Here is a 17313-nt window from a genome sequence, read left to right as displayed (position 1 = left end):
AATCCTATCTCTTATAACCTTTTCCAACACTTTACCAACAACTGAAGTAAGGCTCACTGGTCTATAATTACCTGGGTTGTCTCTACTCCCCTTCTTGAACAGAGGAACCACATTTGCTATCCTCCAGTCTTCTGGCACTATTCCTGTAGACAATGACGATTTAAAGATCAATGCCAAAGGCTCGGCAATCTCCTCCCTGGCTTCCCAGAGGATCCTAGGATAAATCCCATCTTGCCCAGGGGACTTATCTATTTCGAGAGGTCAGAAAGGACCTGAGCTTAACGTGTCATTAATAGGGCAGTATGCAGAGGGGGTTATTGAGAGGAGTTACAGGGAGGTAGTCACTCCTAAGGTACAAGGAAAAGACAAATGGGTTATAGTCAGGAGACGGAAAGGGAACCGACAAGCAGCACAGGGATCCCCTGTGGCCATTCCCCTCAACAATAAGTATACCGTTTTGGATACTGTTGGGGGAGGACTTACCAGGGCAAAGCAGTGGCACACAGGGCTCTGGCACAGAGTGTGTCCCTGCTGCTCAGAAGGGAAAGGGGAAGAGGTGCAGAGCAGTAGTCATTGGGGACTCCATTGTTCGGGGGACAGATAGAAGGTTCTGTGGAGACGAGAGAGACTCACGGTTGGTGTGTTGCCTCCCAGGTGCCAGGGTTCGTGATGACTCTGATCATGTTTTTGGGATCCTTGAGGGGGAGCAGCCCGAAGTCATGGTCCACATAGGCACTAACGACATAGATAGGAAGAGAGATGGGGATTTAAGGCAGAAATTCAGGGAGCTAGGATGGAAGCTTAGAGCTAGGACGAACAGAGTTGTTGTCTCTGGTTTGTTGCCTGTGCCACGTGCTAGTGAGGCAAGGAATAGGGAGAGAGAGGAGTTGAACACGTGGCTACAGGGATGGTGCAGGAGGAAGGGTTTTGGATTCTTGGATAATTGGGGCTCTTTCTGGTGTAGGTGGGACCTCTACAAGCAGGATGGTCTTCATCTGAACCAGAGGGGTACCAATATCCTGAGGGGGAAATTCGCTAAGGCTATTGGGGTGCGTTTAAACTAATCCAGCAGGGGGATGGTAACCAAAATTATAGTTTGAGTAAAGAAAATGTTGAGAGTAGGGAGGTCCAAAATAAAGTTTCAGGGACGCAAGATGGCACCGGGCAAGCAAGAAGTTGGTTTGAAGTGTGTCTACTCCAACCACAGGAGCATCCGGAATAAGGTGCGTGAGCTTGCAGCATGGGTCGGTACCTGGGACTTCGATGTTGTGGCCATTTTGGAGACATGGATAGAGCAGGGACAGGAATGGTTGTTGCAGGTTCCAGGATTTAGATGTTTCAGCAAGAACAGAGAAGATGATAAAAGAGGGGGAGGTATTACAGTTGCAGAAATGATGTTTGGAGACTTGTCAACTGAGGTAGTATGGGCTGAAGTAAGAAACAGGAAAGGAGTGGAGAGTCACCCTGTTGGGAGTTTTATATAGGCCTCCGAATAGTTCCAGAAATGTAGAGGAAAGGATAGCAAAGAAGATTCTCGATAGGAGTGAGAGAGAGAGACAGGGTAGTTGTCATGGGGGACTTCAGCTTTCCAAATATTGACTGGGAACACTATAGTACGAGTACTATAGATGGGTCAGTTTTTGTCCAGTGTGTGCAGGAGGACTTCCTGACATAGTATGTAGACAGGCTAACAAGGGGCGAAGCCTCATTAGATTTGGTACTGGGTAATGAGCCCGGCCAGGTATTAGACTTGGAAGTAGGTGAGCACTTGGGTGAGAGCGATCACAATTCTGTTATGTTTACTATAGTGATAGAAAGGGATAGGTGTATACCACTGGGCAAGAGTTACAGCTGGGGGAAAGGCAATTACGATGCGATTAGGCAAGATTTAGGAAGCATAGAATGGGGAAGGAAACTGCAGGGGATGGGCACACCTCTCAAGTGGGTGTATATGTCAATAGCACTAACAGCATGATGGCAGAACAAGAAACCTGAATGGATCTCAAGAAGAACATGGACAGGCATTAAGTCAAAAAATGAGATAGATGGGCTAGATGGACTACAGCCCTTCACTTACTTGATGCTGTTACCACGTTTGCACAAATCTGAACCTTTGTATATTTTGCCAATGTAAAGGACAACTGCTGCTATGAAAATGTTTTATCTAAACAAGTGGGAAATCCTTACCTCAGGAAAAGGAATTAGCATTTAGGACTGTGAAGATGACAAATCTTTTCAATCAGAGGATTATGAACCTTTGTAATTCTCTCTCCCAGAGAACCATGGTTACTCAGTCTATAGATATAATTAAGACTGGGCACTAAGGGAATCAAGATAATAAGGAAAGTGGAGCCAATGATCAACCATCATCTTACTGAAAACGGAGTAGATTTAATACTATTTCTTACTTTCTTAATATCAAGCAAACTTCAAATGATATAATATCAAAATATTCACATGAAACTAAATACACAGCATCTCACACACACAAACATCAGAATTAGAGATGATTAAGTTTAATTTGAAGCTTCAATATACCTTTATTAAATAACAAATCCTTACTGTTCAGATGTCATTTTGAAAATTATATACTATTCAGTAGAAATAGACATTTCATAACAGACTAAAACTGAGTGATTCAGAAAGACTACAGAAGATTGTGAATTCCAACTGCACTCCAGGACAGAATCAAAAATTGTTCAGGCTAACATTTCAGTAGCCAGACTTTGCATTGGTAGGATGCTGACTTCCAAATGACATATTAAACTAAAGGTTCTATCTTCTCTCTTGGATGGACATAAAAGATCCTAGTATACCAATTAAAGCAGTTCTACAGATAGTCTGACTCTCAATCAATCAGAATCATTTATCTCAATGCTGTCTATGAGATTTTGCTGTGTGCAAAATTAGTGGTCACATTTCTTCATTTCCAATGGCATCAACATTTCAGAAATGCTTTATTGGCTATAAAGAGTACTGAGCATCATGAAGTTGTGTATAGTATTGTATGAATGCAATTCTTAATTCCTAGAGCAGAAATTGCAAGAAAATATAGGACTGGACAATTACCACAAAGAACTGTGCTGGAAGTTCTAGAATGAGGTCAAAAATTAAACAAAACCTCAAGAGGAACAGCAGAAAGAGATAACAAGATTATAAAACCATTTTATTACCTTGAATAGCCTCCTTGCTTAGCAACTGCTGCCAATGAAAAGATGCAATCAATGGTTGCCAGGTGACTGATTGCATTTCTAATTCCATGATAGTGTTCACCAAACTGACTGTACATAAACAGAATGAAGATATAGCAAAAGAAAATCAGTTACCAATGTGTAATTAATGTTGTTCAAATAAGTTATTATCCATTCACTTCTGTATCCTAGCATAGTAGTTAAACCATCCTATAAAAAAGAACATTGAATTTTGGAAAAGAGGATATAACATAGTTTATAGCATTTTACTCAAACTTGGGCATTTTTAGATTAGATTAGATTACTCTCAGTGTGGAAACAGGCCCTTCGGCTCAACAAGTCCACACCGACCCTCCAAAGAGCAACCAACCCAGACCCATTCCCCTAACACTACAGGCAATTTCGTATGGCCAATTCACCTAACCTGCACATTTTTGGACGGTGGGAGGAAACCCACACAGACACGAAGGATTTTCAACTGGATATTCATTTTCTGTGTTGAGCTCAGTCTTATCTAAGCTGGTTCACTTCATTCCAGTTTCCAACATTTTCAGCATGTTACAAATGTTAGAGCTGCAATTTGTTTTCTGAAATGATGTTAAATTTGCCTCCTTAGATGGAGAGAAACCAGTTCATATCACCATCCAAAGATGACTTCTTTGAAGAGTCTGGCATCTTGTGGCAACACTAGCCTTTATTCATTGTGGAGACAAAGTGGGATGCTAATCTGCTGGTCACTACAATGAAGAAATTGAAGATCTATGTTTGAAAGATCTCACTGTTGTTTCCCGGTCACCCCATCTTCCCCAGTAGCTCCTCCTCAATTCCACATATCAATTCTCAAACATTTAGATTAGATTATTTACAGTGTGGAAACAGGTCCGTCAGCCCAACCTGTCCACATCAACCCTCCGAAGAGTAACCCACCCAGACCCATTTCCCTAACACTATGGGAAATTTAGCATGGCCAATTCACCTGACCTGCACATCTTTGGATTGTGGGAGGAAACCGGAGCACCCGGAGGAAACCCACGCAGACACGGGGAGAATGTGCAAACTCCACAAAGATAGTTGTCCAAGGCTGGAATTGAACCTGGGACCTGGTGCTGTGAGGCAGCAGTGCTAACCACTGAGCCATTATGCTGTCTTTGTAGTATTTCACTAACTATAAGCTTCAACTGTGTGGTTATTAACAATGTCAGGCCACCCATGTTACGAATCGATAAAAATAAAGCGCAGCACCATTTTACACAAGTGTGACAAGAACAAGAACCCATTTCTACATTTTGGACTTCTGGCCTTGTAACAGGTAAAATATGGAGGTGAGGAATTTCCAGTGTATCAAACAAGCTCTGCAGAATTGAAATGATTAATCTAATGGATATTTTCACATTACCTACTGCCTTGAACAAAAGGGTATAGACACAAACTAATAAAAATTAAGCTCTGGATAGATGTTAGGATGCATTCCTCATAAATACAACAATTAGTATATGAAATAGTTGTCTAGTTAGAGTAACGGAAACAAAAGCTTTGGAATTATTCAAAAGGCAACGCAGAACGAAAATCAGTAAATCGAGTGAATGACATGCACTGGCCTTGTATACTTTGAAATGGAGCTCCAGTACAACCAAGAAATTCATTTCTAAGTATTACCTTTTTTTTAAAAACTGTTTCTTACCCTCAGGGAGTATAATGTTCTGGCAGTGGATTTTCTTGAAGGGATGTGAAATAACCTAAATTACACTTCACAAATTTTCAAGATCCTCAACAATAAATAATGGTATCACTGCTAATATTATAGGATAAGAGATATCAAATACCCCAATCTGTAAAAAACTGAACATCGTTTCTATTTTATTGTCGGCAAAAAAGCACATTTATTGAGTCTTTTCTCCTTTCACTCTTCAGGAAGTTTTGCAAGAATACCAATTCAAGGGCCACACAACAGTTATACTGCGTGAGGAGAGTATGATGATTGATTGGCATGTGGACATCGATTGGCAGAGACAATGCCTTGGGGAATGCACCAATTAACAGAGATTGACAGTTAACAGCCAGGTTTTACTTAAATTTTAAACCAGGTAAGTTGACTCTGATTAGTCAGGGTATTGGCTTGAAAAATAAACCAACAACTGGCTGTCACCTTGCAAACCTGATGGTGAAATAGGGCACATCAAAGCTAACCTGAGCGACGATGGCGACGTGGAGCAGACTATATTTTGCTGCATACTGTGCAGTCTCATGAATGGCAGTCCTGAAAGGTGTCCAGACTATCTCAGATAACACTGGAAGGATAAGGTATCTGAAAGGTCTGAGCAATAGGTGAAACTTGCTGTTTCACACTACTGTGCAATAGCAACACAAGTGGTGTTTGCCAGCAGGATGCTGCAATCAAGCCAAAATATACATTCTGCCTATCACACACATTGCATATGAAATTCAGTGACAGAAAAATGCCAGGCTACGAAGGTCATACGTTCAAAGAGTGGTCGATCGTATCAAGCAGGCATTTGCATTTTTATTTCTCAGGACAGAGCTTTGAACAATGAGAGCAAACCTGTCTGCTCAAGACTGCCAGTGAAAGAATGATTGTACTCAGAGGTGCTGCTCTCAGATGTAAGACTGTACTGTGTAGGTCAGTCTATGTTTAAGGATTAGATTTTCGATTGTGTGCACCGTGCATTCAGATAGTCCAGTGGTCATGGGACAACCTGGAGAAGTAATGTGATCAATACTCAGTTTCTTACATTTTTCCTAAAATAACATACCAAAAATTGCAGACCATTGTCTGGAATGATTTCCTGGCGGAACAGAAATAACCAAAAATGAAGCTTATCATATGTTATTCTTGATGTACTTCACAACTGACAAATAACGGAGTACCCCGTAGTCAATTATAACAATGCAGTCTTAGAATGGTCAGATGCAATTTTGGACTAATGACGGATTGGGACTTCATGCAGTATCAAAGGATTTCTGCAATGACTTGGCACATGCCTTTGACACATCTTGTAACTCTTAAATTTTGATGCCACTGGTGATATCTGGCCAAAATACTGACTCTCTTCCTTGTTTTCACATCCATTTCCTGTCCATGTGTGAAGGAAAATGTAGTGGAAGACTATCAGCTTAAAAGAACTCTGGTGTGACAATGCGAATCCCCTTAAATGTGATTCCTAAGAAGACAGCTTGTTAATCCCAAAAAAGGCGAAGCCGGTCTCACTTGTCTGTGGACATGCTGAAATAAACAGGCCATCTTTCAGTGATAGATTTTCTGTAGATTCTGTAATGTGGAATCTATAGCTGCTGCTTCTTATAGCTGTTGGCATTTACATTGTGCAAACTGTATTATGTCAGTTTAGAGAACATCTTCAGTTCCAATGTCAATGAAGTAAACTTGCAGATCCAAGAGTAGAACTTCTGTTTTCATCAGATTCAGCATCTGTTAAGTAAATCTGATGTGATCTTGCTTGTACCACATCTTACGGTCATAACCTTGGATTTTTGTTTTTGTTAGTGAAGCATTGGTTAATTTTTTTTACCAAACCATAGACTGTGGATCGTGGTTGGGCAGTACCACAAATCCTTTGTCAAATAGATATGTAGGAAATCACAAGACGCAATAGACTGGGGCTATTTTTCCTGGAGTGTCAGAGACTGAGGGGTGACCTTACAGATGTTTATAAAATCTTGAGGGGCACAGATAGGGTGAATAGCCAAGGTACTTTTTCCTAGGGTAGGGAAGTGATTTATTTATTGATTTGATATTGTCACAGGTGTGTAGATATGGTTAAAAGTGTTGTTTTATATGTTTATACAGGCATATCAAAACTAGAGGGCTTAGGTTTAAGGTGAGAGGGGAAAGACTTAAGATGAACTTGATGGGTAACTTTTTCATGCAGAGGGTGATGTATGTATGGAACAAGCTGCCAAAGGAAGTGATGAAGACAGGCGAAATTACAATATATAAAAGACATCTGAATTTATATTGAGGGATATGGGCCAAATGTTGGCAAAGAGGACTAGATCAGATGTCTGCTCGGCGCAGACCAGTTGGATCGAAGGTTTTGTTTCTGTGATGTATGATTCAATGACTCTACAAAGTTTCCTCAATGTCTGAATAGTTACAATTGCACTACAGACACAGCTTTAAAGCAAACATAGTATATATGCTCCATGAGCCATCTACCCCCAGGACAGCTGTCTCCCTATGGTCATAACATCGCAAGTTAGATGCTTCCTATAATGACTGCTTCAATGCTTGGAAGTGGCTCTGGTGGTCCTCAACCCACAGGAAAGGCACAACCATTTTCAATAATTCCCTTAGTGCTGAAGAGTTTTGAGCGAAACTGACAATGTGCAGCGATAAGAAATTACAAAGACCTAGACATCTTTGAAGATGATGGCCATGACTCAACTGGAACAGTGAACCGATAATATAGATTCACAGGTTCAGACATTTACAACACAACTAGAGGTCATTCACTATATTGTGTCTGCACTGGTCAACAAAGACCTGATTCCATCAATGCCATTTTCAAACTTTGGAAATGCAAATTAATATGTAAATAATATTTGAACGTTACAAGAGTTTCTGATGTTTCTTTCAAGTAGTAGACTCTGACCACCCTCTGGGTGAAAAAATCTTCAACTCCCCTCTTAGAATTCTCTCTCTTCCTTAAGTCCATGTCCCTGGTTATTGAATCTTCTACTAATATTTAAAAAAAAAGGGCCTTCCTATTCACCCTATCTTTGCCCATCATAATCTTACTCACCTCTCTCAAGTCCCCACTCGACCTTCACTTTGCCAAAAAAAAATCAATGAGCCCATCTGCATGAAGTGGATTCCATAGGTTTCTGTCCAGTTGGCACTAACTCTAGTAAATGAATATGGAACTTTAATCTGATTTTTAATTGCTCTTCTGATGTACTGCATATCTTTTGGAAATCTTTTTGCTGTTCAGATGTTAATCCTGACATGTCACAACAATACAGATCTTTGTTCCCAATTGCTAAGCATATGTTGTGTACTCGATGCACCTGAATTTAGGAATCATAGCTCTGAATGTATTTTAAATTCTGTTACAATGTCTGCTGTGTCCCAATTTAAACTAGTGAATTCTGACAATATGTCTTTAACCATCCTTTTTTGCTACCAATCTGGCACACATCCTGATCACTTGTCTTCCTCAAATGATTTAAAATTGTCTTTCTGTAGGGATTTGTCTGCTTGCCAACAAATTACATTAACAATACTGTCTGATGCCATAACGAATAATGACTTATGAGGATTGTCTCTCACATTTTAGCACAATTTAAGACTCTGTGCTCTCACTGTAGATTAACTTGCTTGCTAACTGTTCAAGCATGATAGGCTTCATCAGTAGATGTTGTCCAATGCTGTCACCATGTCATGTTAAAGATATTGGTCGAATAATCAATTACCTACTAGGAACTCATTAACTCCATGGATTTGTTTACTTCGAGCAGTAAAATGCACAAGTTATGAAGTAGACATTACAGCAACCAACTGATTTATGTATGTGCAACTTGCAAACACAAAGCAGGCCAACAGGCAGGCAGAGTCCAGCACTGTATGCACACAGCACGAAGTCCTTAAAAATGAGTTTTCTTAAAGGCGTGGTCTTTTTACCACATCTTAAATGAACACCGATTTGTTCTTGAAAAATAAATTGGTGTCTGGGCCAGCATTTATTGCCCATCGCTAATTGCCCAGGATCTAACCACTTTAGAAGGCAGTTTAGAGTCAAACATACTACTGAGAGTCTGGAGTCACATGAAGACCTAACCAGAGAAGCAAATTCATTTCCCTGAAGAATACTAATCAAACAGATGTTTTTACAACAATTGGCTGTCATTATTAGACTAGCCTTTTTCAAACTTCTAGATTTTTATGAACTCAAATTTCACAATCTGACATGGAGGGATTTGAACCCATGTCCCTAGAACATTATTCTGGGGCTCTAGAATACTAGTCATCAGTGACTATTACGACCAAGCCATCACCTCCCGAGAGATCTGTTGTCAAACACTGCATATATATTGGTCAACAATAGCTCACTCTAGCTACCGGTCATCGAATCATGCCTGCAACCAATTGGATATTTCTGATGATTAATTTGCAACCAAAATCATTTTAATAATATCAAAGTAGTCATGAGTAATGCTAATACTATACGTTTAGAAGGTGCAACTATTCAATTTTATTACACCTTAAATGCTAATTTCTCTTCATGTTATTACGAATTCCTTGCTTTCTAAAGCTGCATAAGTAGCAGAAATATAAAGCATCAACAGAATATGCTTTGGAATCTTGAAACTATTTTTCTTTTAAACTGTTGTAGATGCAGTTGATAAATGTTTTAATTTAGTTTTACGTTCCTGTTATCTAACTTCTATAACAAACATTTTAAATTCAAACTTGATATCCAAGACGTACTCCAACAATTTCTGCCACTCTGCATTGCAGTCAAGGGCAAGCTGCTCTCGAAGTTGGCACAGACGCTTATACTGCTTCACGATGAATGGAGTATGGAAACGTATGACGGCTTTTGTACTGTAGATGAAAAGAAACGGAAGCAAGGTTATTACTAAAGCAATCGATTCTGTCACTAGTGGAGGAAGTTAGACTCACAAAGACATCTTTTTCTGAATTAGCCTTGAAAAGAATGAATAAAATAGTGCCATTACACACAATCACTTTCTATACCATTCATCATACCAGAAGCAGCACTTGGTAACTATGATGCACACACCTCAGGGCCCAGTAAATACAGACTTCAAAGAAGAAGCCCAATTTAATATTGGAACTTGCTGTTCATGTACTGAAATGAAATATTGAGTAGGCTGCAAAACTGTTACAACATTAAACATGGAACTCTCAATCAATCAGTAATACAAGTTATTTATTTTGGCAAGTTTGCATTATTGCTCAGAAAACAGCTATTTAAGACAACTCCAATTTTTCTTTAAATGCACAACTGCTGCAGATAGTCACACAATAGCCGGTAAAGGCAGAAGTTGTGTACTGCTGTGTTGAGGCAAATTGCTGATTCCCATCAGTGATTAAATAAAATCATACTGGGTGTGTACACCAAAATCACAGAATGATATACAAGTTTCACCAGTTAGTTCCATTACCCAGTTCTTTTCCTATTGCCCTATAATGAAGGGAATTAAATTTTCTTTTGAATGTGACCAGTTGAGCCTGCTTCCACCTCCCTTTCAGGCAGCGCGTTGCAGATCAGAACAACCCATTGCATAAAACATTTCCTCATGTCACCACCTCATGTTATCAATTAAATCTCTGCTCATTGGATTACTAACACTTTTCAGACACTGGAAAGTTTAGTTTTATTCATGCTATTCTCCTAACCTTTCCTGCTGAGGAGAATAATCACAGTTTCCTGGTCTCTTCACATAAATTTCATATACCCATTACCATTCTGGTTAATCACTTCAATGTGTTGTCCAAGGCCTTGACATTCTGCCCAAAATGTGGTGCCGACAACAGAACACAATACTCGAGTGGATGATGAACCAGTGCTTTATAAAACTTTACCGTTGATTCCTTGTTTTTGCACTTTTATTCCATTAATGAAGTCAATTACATGAGCTTTTCAATAGTCTCAATTTGCCATCTTGTGTCAAAGTTTTGTATATATACATTCCCAGGTTTTTCTGCTCCTAAATCACCTTTAAAATTCTAGCAGTTATTTCCCATCATCTCTTTTCATATCAAAATGTATCAGCTCACATGCCTCTTGATTAGATTTTATCTGCCACACGTTAGTCTATTTTGACAGCCTCTCTATGTCCAACTGAAGGCTGCTACCATTCACCACACTGCTTCACTCATTTCCATATTGGAGTTATCTGCAAATTTTGAAACTATACCTAAACCATTAATATGTACCTAAAAGAGCAGTGACTGCAAAACCAAACTCTGGGGAATACCATTACAGGTCGTTCTGCTATAACGTGCGTTTCATTAATGCAAATTAGCTATAACACGATTGACAAACTGCAGGCTCTATTTCTAAAGCACATACTTTTAAAGCAGGCATGGTCATAATGTGATTCTGGCCCCATTAGTTTAAATAGTGCTGCTATTACATGTTTTTCTTATAACACGGGATTGCACGAGAACTAAATTACCACGTTATAGTAGAACAAGCTGTACATACGATCTTTAAGCCTGAAGAACAACTTGAATCTTGATTCACAACTTTAACGTGAATCTTGGCTTCTATCTCATGCTGCCACTATTTCCTTTAATCCCATGGGTTTTACTTTTGTTTCCAAGTCTATTATATGCTGCTTTGTCAAAAACATTTTTTAAAGTTCCCATACACAGCATCACTTGCAACAAGTTCTGAATAAGAGTTTTTGAACTCAAAATGGTAACTTTTGGTCCTCTCTCCACTGATATTGCCAGACCTGCACAGTTTCCCAGCACATTTTGTTTTAATATCACCTGCAAATCCTCCCTTATAACCCCCATCCATAATTTCAAAGGACTCAGCTCAATTACTGAAATAGGACTTGCCATCATCCTCACTTTCAGTTAATTGTTTATACTTTTTCAAATGCCAATAGATTTTGTCCCAAGTTAGTATATCCTAAAGATACCCGCCATGACATTAAACTGACTGCAGTTGTCAAGTTTATCACTTGCCACTTTTTTTACGCAGGGACGTAATATTTGCAATCCTCCGTCAAGCAGGCAATCATTTCTTAGTGTAATTCAGTTGAAGGATGACGTGTGCTCTTTACAAAAACACAAAATATTCTTAATTATGCTCAATGATATTAAAACACACCTGGGTGAGAGTACAGTCTTTTCATCTCTGACCATAAGATCATAAAGACATAGGAGTAGAATTAGGCTATTTGGCCCATCTAGTTTTCTCTCCATTCGATCCTGGCTAATATGTTTCCTAATCCTGCCCTCCTGCCTTCTCCCCATAACCCTTGATCCAGAACCTATCATAAATATACTCAATGATTTGGCTTTCACTGCCCTCTGTGGCAATGAATTCCACAGATTAACTACCCTCAGGATGAAGAAATTCCTCCTCATCTCAATTTTAAAGTGTAGCCCCTTCAGCCTGAGGCTGTACTCTCGCTCCTAGTCTCTGCTATTAGTGGAAACATCTTCTCCAGGTCCATTCTATCCAGGCCTCTCAGTTTTTTGTAAGTTTCAATGAGATCCCCCCCTACTCATTCATCTAAATTCCATTGAGTACAGACCCAGAATCCTATACTGCTTCTCATAAATCCTTCATCCCAAGATCATTCCTGTAAACCTTCTGTGGACCCCCTCCAATGCCAGTGCATGAATCCTGAGATATGAGGCCCAAAACCAGGACTTCCATCCCTGTGTACTTCAGATTTCCAAAGCCTTTCACCATTTAGAAATTTGTCTGCATTTCTATTCTTCTACCAAAGTACATAGCCTTAAACTTTTCCAGATTTTATTCGACTGCCTCTTCGTTGTCCACTCTCCTAGCCTATCCAGGTCCTTCTGCATCCTCCTCACTTCCTCCACACTAGTTGTCTCTCCACCTATCTTTGTTATCTGCAAACTTAGCAACAATGCCCTCAGCTACTTCATCCAGATCATCAACGTATAAAGTGAATAGCTACGGTCCCTGTGTGGAACTGCACTAGTCACCAGCTGCCATCCTGATAAATATCCCTTTATCCCCACTCTCTGCCTTCTGCCATTCAGCCAATCCTCTGTCCATGACAGTAGCTTGCTCCTAACACTATGGGCTCTTAAATTATTTAGCTGCCTCCTGTGTGACACCTTCTCAAAAGGTCTTCTGGAAATACAAATAGACCACATCCACCGGATCCCCTTTGTCTTATTTACTCATTAACTCAAAGAATTCGAACAGATGTGTCAGACATGATCTCCTCTTGATGATGCTGTGTTGACTCCAGCCTACTTTACCATACATTTCCAAGTACTCCGCAATCTCATCCTTAATAATAGATTCTAAAATCTTACCAATGACTGAGATCAGGCTAACCAGCCTATCGTTTCCTGTCTTCTGCCTTCCTCCCTTCTTATGATAACTAATTTTCCAGTCCTCTAGGATCTCCCTGACTGGAGTGGTTCCTGAAAGACCACCACCAATGACTCCACCACCAACGACTCCACAATCTCCTCAGCTATTGCCTTCAGAACTCAAATGTAGTTCATCTGGTCCAGATGACTTATCCACCATCACACCTTTCAGTATCCCCAGTACCTTCCTCTTAGTGAGGGCCACTACACTCAACTCTGCTCCCGACTCTCAAAGTTCTGGTATGTTACATTGTGTTTTCCAATGTGAAACTGACGCAAACTACCTATTCAGTTCCAGCCCTATTTCTTTATTTCCCATTACGGCATCTTTAGCCTCATTTTCCAGCAGTCCAACATCCACTCTTGCCTCTCTCTTACCTTTTATTTATTTGAAAAAAAACACTCTTACAATCTTCTTTTATATTCCTTACAGCTTACTCCTATATTTCATCTTCTCCCCCTTATTGGGCTTTTAAATTATCTTCTGCATGGTTTTAAAGGATTCCCAATCCTCTGGCTTCCCATTAAATCAACACCACGTTGTATGCTTGTTCTTTTCATAGATTTGAAATTGAACTGAATTTTGCTTTTATGCTGCCCCTGACTTCCCTTGCCAGCCATGGTTATCATGTCCTCCTCTCAGTACGTTTCTTCTTCCTGAGGATGAAATTCTGCTGTGCCTCTCGAATCACCCCCAGAACTGCTATCATTGCTGGTCCACTGTCTTCCTTGCTCGGCTCCTCCTTCCAATGAACTCTGGGCCAGCACTTCCCGCGTGTCTTTGTAGTTACCTTCAGTCAAATATAATACTGTTACATCTGACTCAATCTTCTCCCTCTCAAACTGCAGAGTGAATCAGATTATGGTCACTGCCCATAGGAGTTACTTAATCTCAAGCTCCCTGTGGGACATAATTTTTAACATGGACATGGGAAGCTATGAAGCAAGGGGCAGCATGGTGGCTCAGTGGTTAGCACTGTTGCCTCACAGCACCAGGGTCCCAGGTTCGACTCCAACCAAGGTGACTGCCTGTGTGGAATTTGCACATTCTCCCTGTGTCTGTGTGGGTTTCCTCCGGGTGCTCCGGTTTCCTCCCACAGTCCAAAGATGTGCAGGTCAGGTAAATTGGCCATGCTAAATTGTCCATAGTGTTAGGTGCATTAGTCAGGTGGGAATGGGTGGGTTACTCTTCGGAGGGTCAGTGTAGACTTTTTGGGCCAAAGGGCCTGTTTCCACACTGTACGGAACTTAATCTAATCTAATCAAAAATATTCTTTCATTACAGAAATCATATCCATCTTTAACTTGCCTCATCCAGTCCTGGATTCTTCCAACATTATAACTCATGATAAAAACCCTGATGTTTTATAGAAAGCATGTATAGCATTCTGTTCAAATACAGTATGTCTGATATTTTAAATTAAATATCAATAAATGTCAAGAGGCAATGGTTAGATTCTCTTTCGTTGGAATTGGTCATTGCCTGGCATTTGTGTGATAAATGTTACTTGCCACTGGTCAGTCCAAACCTACATACTGATCAGGTCTTGCTGCATTTGAAGATGGAGCATTTCAGTTAATGTGGAGTCACAAATGATGCAGAATATTGTACAGTGAACATCTCCACTCCTGACCTTATAATGGAAGGAAGGTAATTGAAGCAGCTAAAGATGATTGGTTCTAGGAAACACCCAGAGGAACTCCTGCAGAGATGTCCTGAGGCTGAGATAACTGACCTCCAACAAACAGAACCATCTTACTTTGTGCCAGGCATGATTCCAACCAGCAGAGTGTCTTTCCCCGATTCTAATTTTGCTTGGGCTCCTTGATCCCACACTAGGTCAAATGTGGCCTTGATGTCAAAGGCTGCCACTCTCACCTCACCTCTGGAATTTAGCTCTTTTGTCCATGTCTAAACCAAGGCTGTAATGAGGTCAAACACTGAGTGGCCCTGGCAGAATCCAAAGTGGGCATCAGTGAGAAAGTTACTGCTAAGCAAGTCCTGCTCGATGGTACTTATTAATGACTCCTCTAATCACTTGAAACAGTCAATATCACACAGAAAGGACCCACAATCAATAATCACCAGATAATGTGTTTCAGTGACATTATAGAAAAGATATATATTGATCAAGACACCAAAACATCAATCACTTGCTCAGATAGCAGGCATAGGATCCTTTTTACTCCCAAAAAGAAAATAATTTATCATCTCCTTCAATCGCACATCATTCTCTGCTTCATCAATTACCTTCCCTCTATCATATTGGGCATGCACTCAAGCGTTGACACAGATGGTGTACTCAACCTTCTATAGCAGGGTTAGAGTCCACAATTTTTGTGACTATAGCACTCTTTGCTCAATCTGGCCCTCCTCCTCTATGACCCTGGGCCAATTATAGAAGTAGACATATCATTAAATAGCACAAAAGACGTAAATCCAAAAACAAAACCACAAGAGAAATTCAAACTAGTAAAAAGCAAACTCAGGACACTTTTATCACACAGTGAACTCCTAGGTAGAGCAATCTGGAATAGTTTAAGAAGCAACTGGTTGCTGAAAATAGGATGGGGACTTGAGTGTCTTTCAATATTGTTGAGTTGATGTTCATTCTATAATTATCTTCTGAATACAGAATAAGATCTTTAACTGCTTCCTCCCCCTCTTCATTTTATTGCCTTTCCTATCATGAACAGGAGAAACTTTTTATCCAGCTCCCATTGAGAATCTGGTTGGCAGATGGATTTAACAGTTTAACAGATTCTCCCTTCTAATCTCTTCCTCCGATAATTAGCATTTATTTAGTTTGATTCAAAATCATATAAATCTCTCTGAAAATGGGAGCTGGATAAACAGTTTCTCCCACTCTTGGCTGGAAAGGCAATAAAATGCAGAGTATGAGGAAGCGATTAAAGATCCAATTCTTCACTCCAACAGTCTAACAGTCTTGGCATTATAATCATACAACCTCAAAATAGATCCTTCGCACCAACCAGTTCATGCCCACCGTAATCCCAAATTAAACTAGTCCCACCTGTTATCTGCAAATTTGCTTAATATTCCCCCACATAGATAGCAGAGGATTATGAAAAAAACCAATGCAGATCAGAGGTGATTCCTGAGAAAAATAAGATGCAGAGACAGAAATAAGCAAAATTGACACTATTTGTATGTTCATCTGTGAATCTCAGGTCAAACAAAAAGCCAAATGTTTTGCACAGTCAAGATCAGGTGAAGGAAGGAAGTAGGTTTTCTGATAATCTGGAGATAGCCAAAGGATTAAGGGCCTTGATGAAGATATGAAGAAGTCATCCTAGACATCTTCAGCAATAATCCGAAGGCTGGCCCACTGCCTGCAGATGACGCTACTGATTCTCAGCACACAGATAAGGAGAGGGGAAGGGTTAGGGCTGAGGGAGGGAGGTGGATGTGTTGACGGATTGAGTTAGATTCTTGAACTCTGCTGAAAGAACTATACAATACGTGGGAAGGTGCTCGCAAGATGACAAAGCGTAACAGTGCATTAAAGATCAAGGTACACAATTTAAATGCCAGGTATGCAAGAGGTTTTTTTTTTAAAATCAAAAATTTCATAATCTGCCTAAAGCATCGAAGTATCTCCATACAGTTTTCCCTGAGAAGGTCACCAGCATTTCCTATTTAATACACTCATCACTCTATATTTAGTAAAATCCATGAAGTGCAAATGCATAAGGAGATCTATCTGGAGAACAGAAATCTTGCTGGACAACCTTTACCGTCCAGTCTGTGTTAAAAATCGTACAGGAAGAAGTACTGTTCAAATAAGATTTCATTTTACTATTTCCATAATGACATTTAGAATACATAATCTAAAAACAATGCAGTTCAAATGTAATCCCTGGTGGCCACTAACACTAAAGGCCTGCATTATGCTGGCCATGGCAAACTGTGCAAGCAGGAAGAGCTCACAATAACTAAACTATAATAACATTATCTCTCTCAAAATAAAACTCACCATTGCTTTTAATTATGTACATATT

General features: G+C 40.0%; 1 protein-coding gene across 3 annotated transcripts in view; it reads right to left on the bottom strand.

Annotated features, from left to right (window-relative positions):
- msh3 (mutS homolog 3 (E. coli)) overlaps nucleotides 1-17313 on the bottom strand; it is a 281339-nt gene that overhangs the window by 143384 nt on the left and 120642 nt on the right. For all 3 annotated transcript variants that reach the window (XM_043708210.1, XM_043708215.1, XM_043708223.1), the window contains exons 17-18: nucleotides 9655-9771; nucleotides 3174-3281 (exon numbers count right to left, since the gene is read on the bottom strand). In XM_043708210.1, coding sequence (XP_043564145.1) covers nucleotides 3174-3281; nucleotides 9655-9771 — 225 coding nt within the window. The remainder of the gene's footprint in view (nucleotides 1-3173; nucleotides 3282-9654; nucleotides 9772-17313) is intronic.

The sequence above is a fragment of the Chiloscyllium plagiosum genome, chromosome 2 (genome assembly GCF_004010195.1).
Source record: "Chiloscyllium plagiosum isolate BGI_BamShark_2017 chromosome 2, ASM401019v2, whole genome shotgun sequence".
Taxonomy (NCBI): domain Eukaryota; kingdom Metazoa; phylum Chordata; class Chondrichthyes; order Orectolobiformes; family Hemiscylliidae; genus Chiloscyllium; species Chiloscyllium plagiosum.
This window is presented reverse-complemented; position numbering and strand designations above follow the sequence as displayed.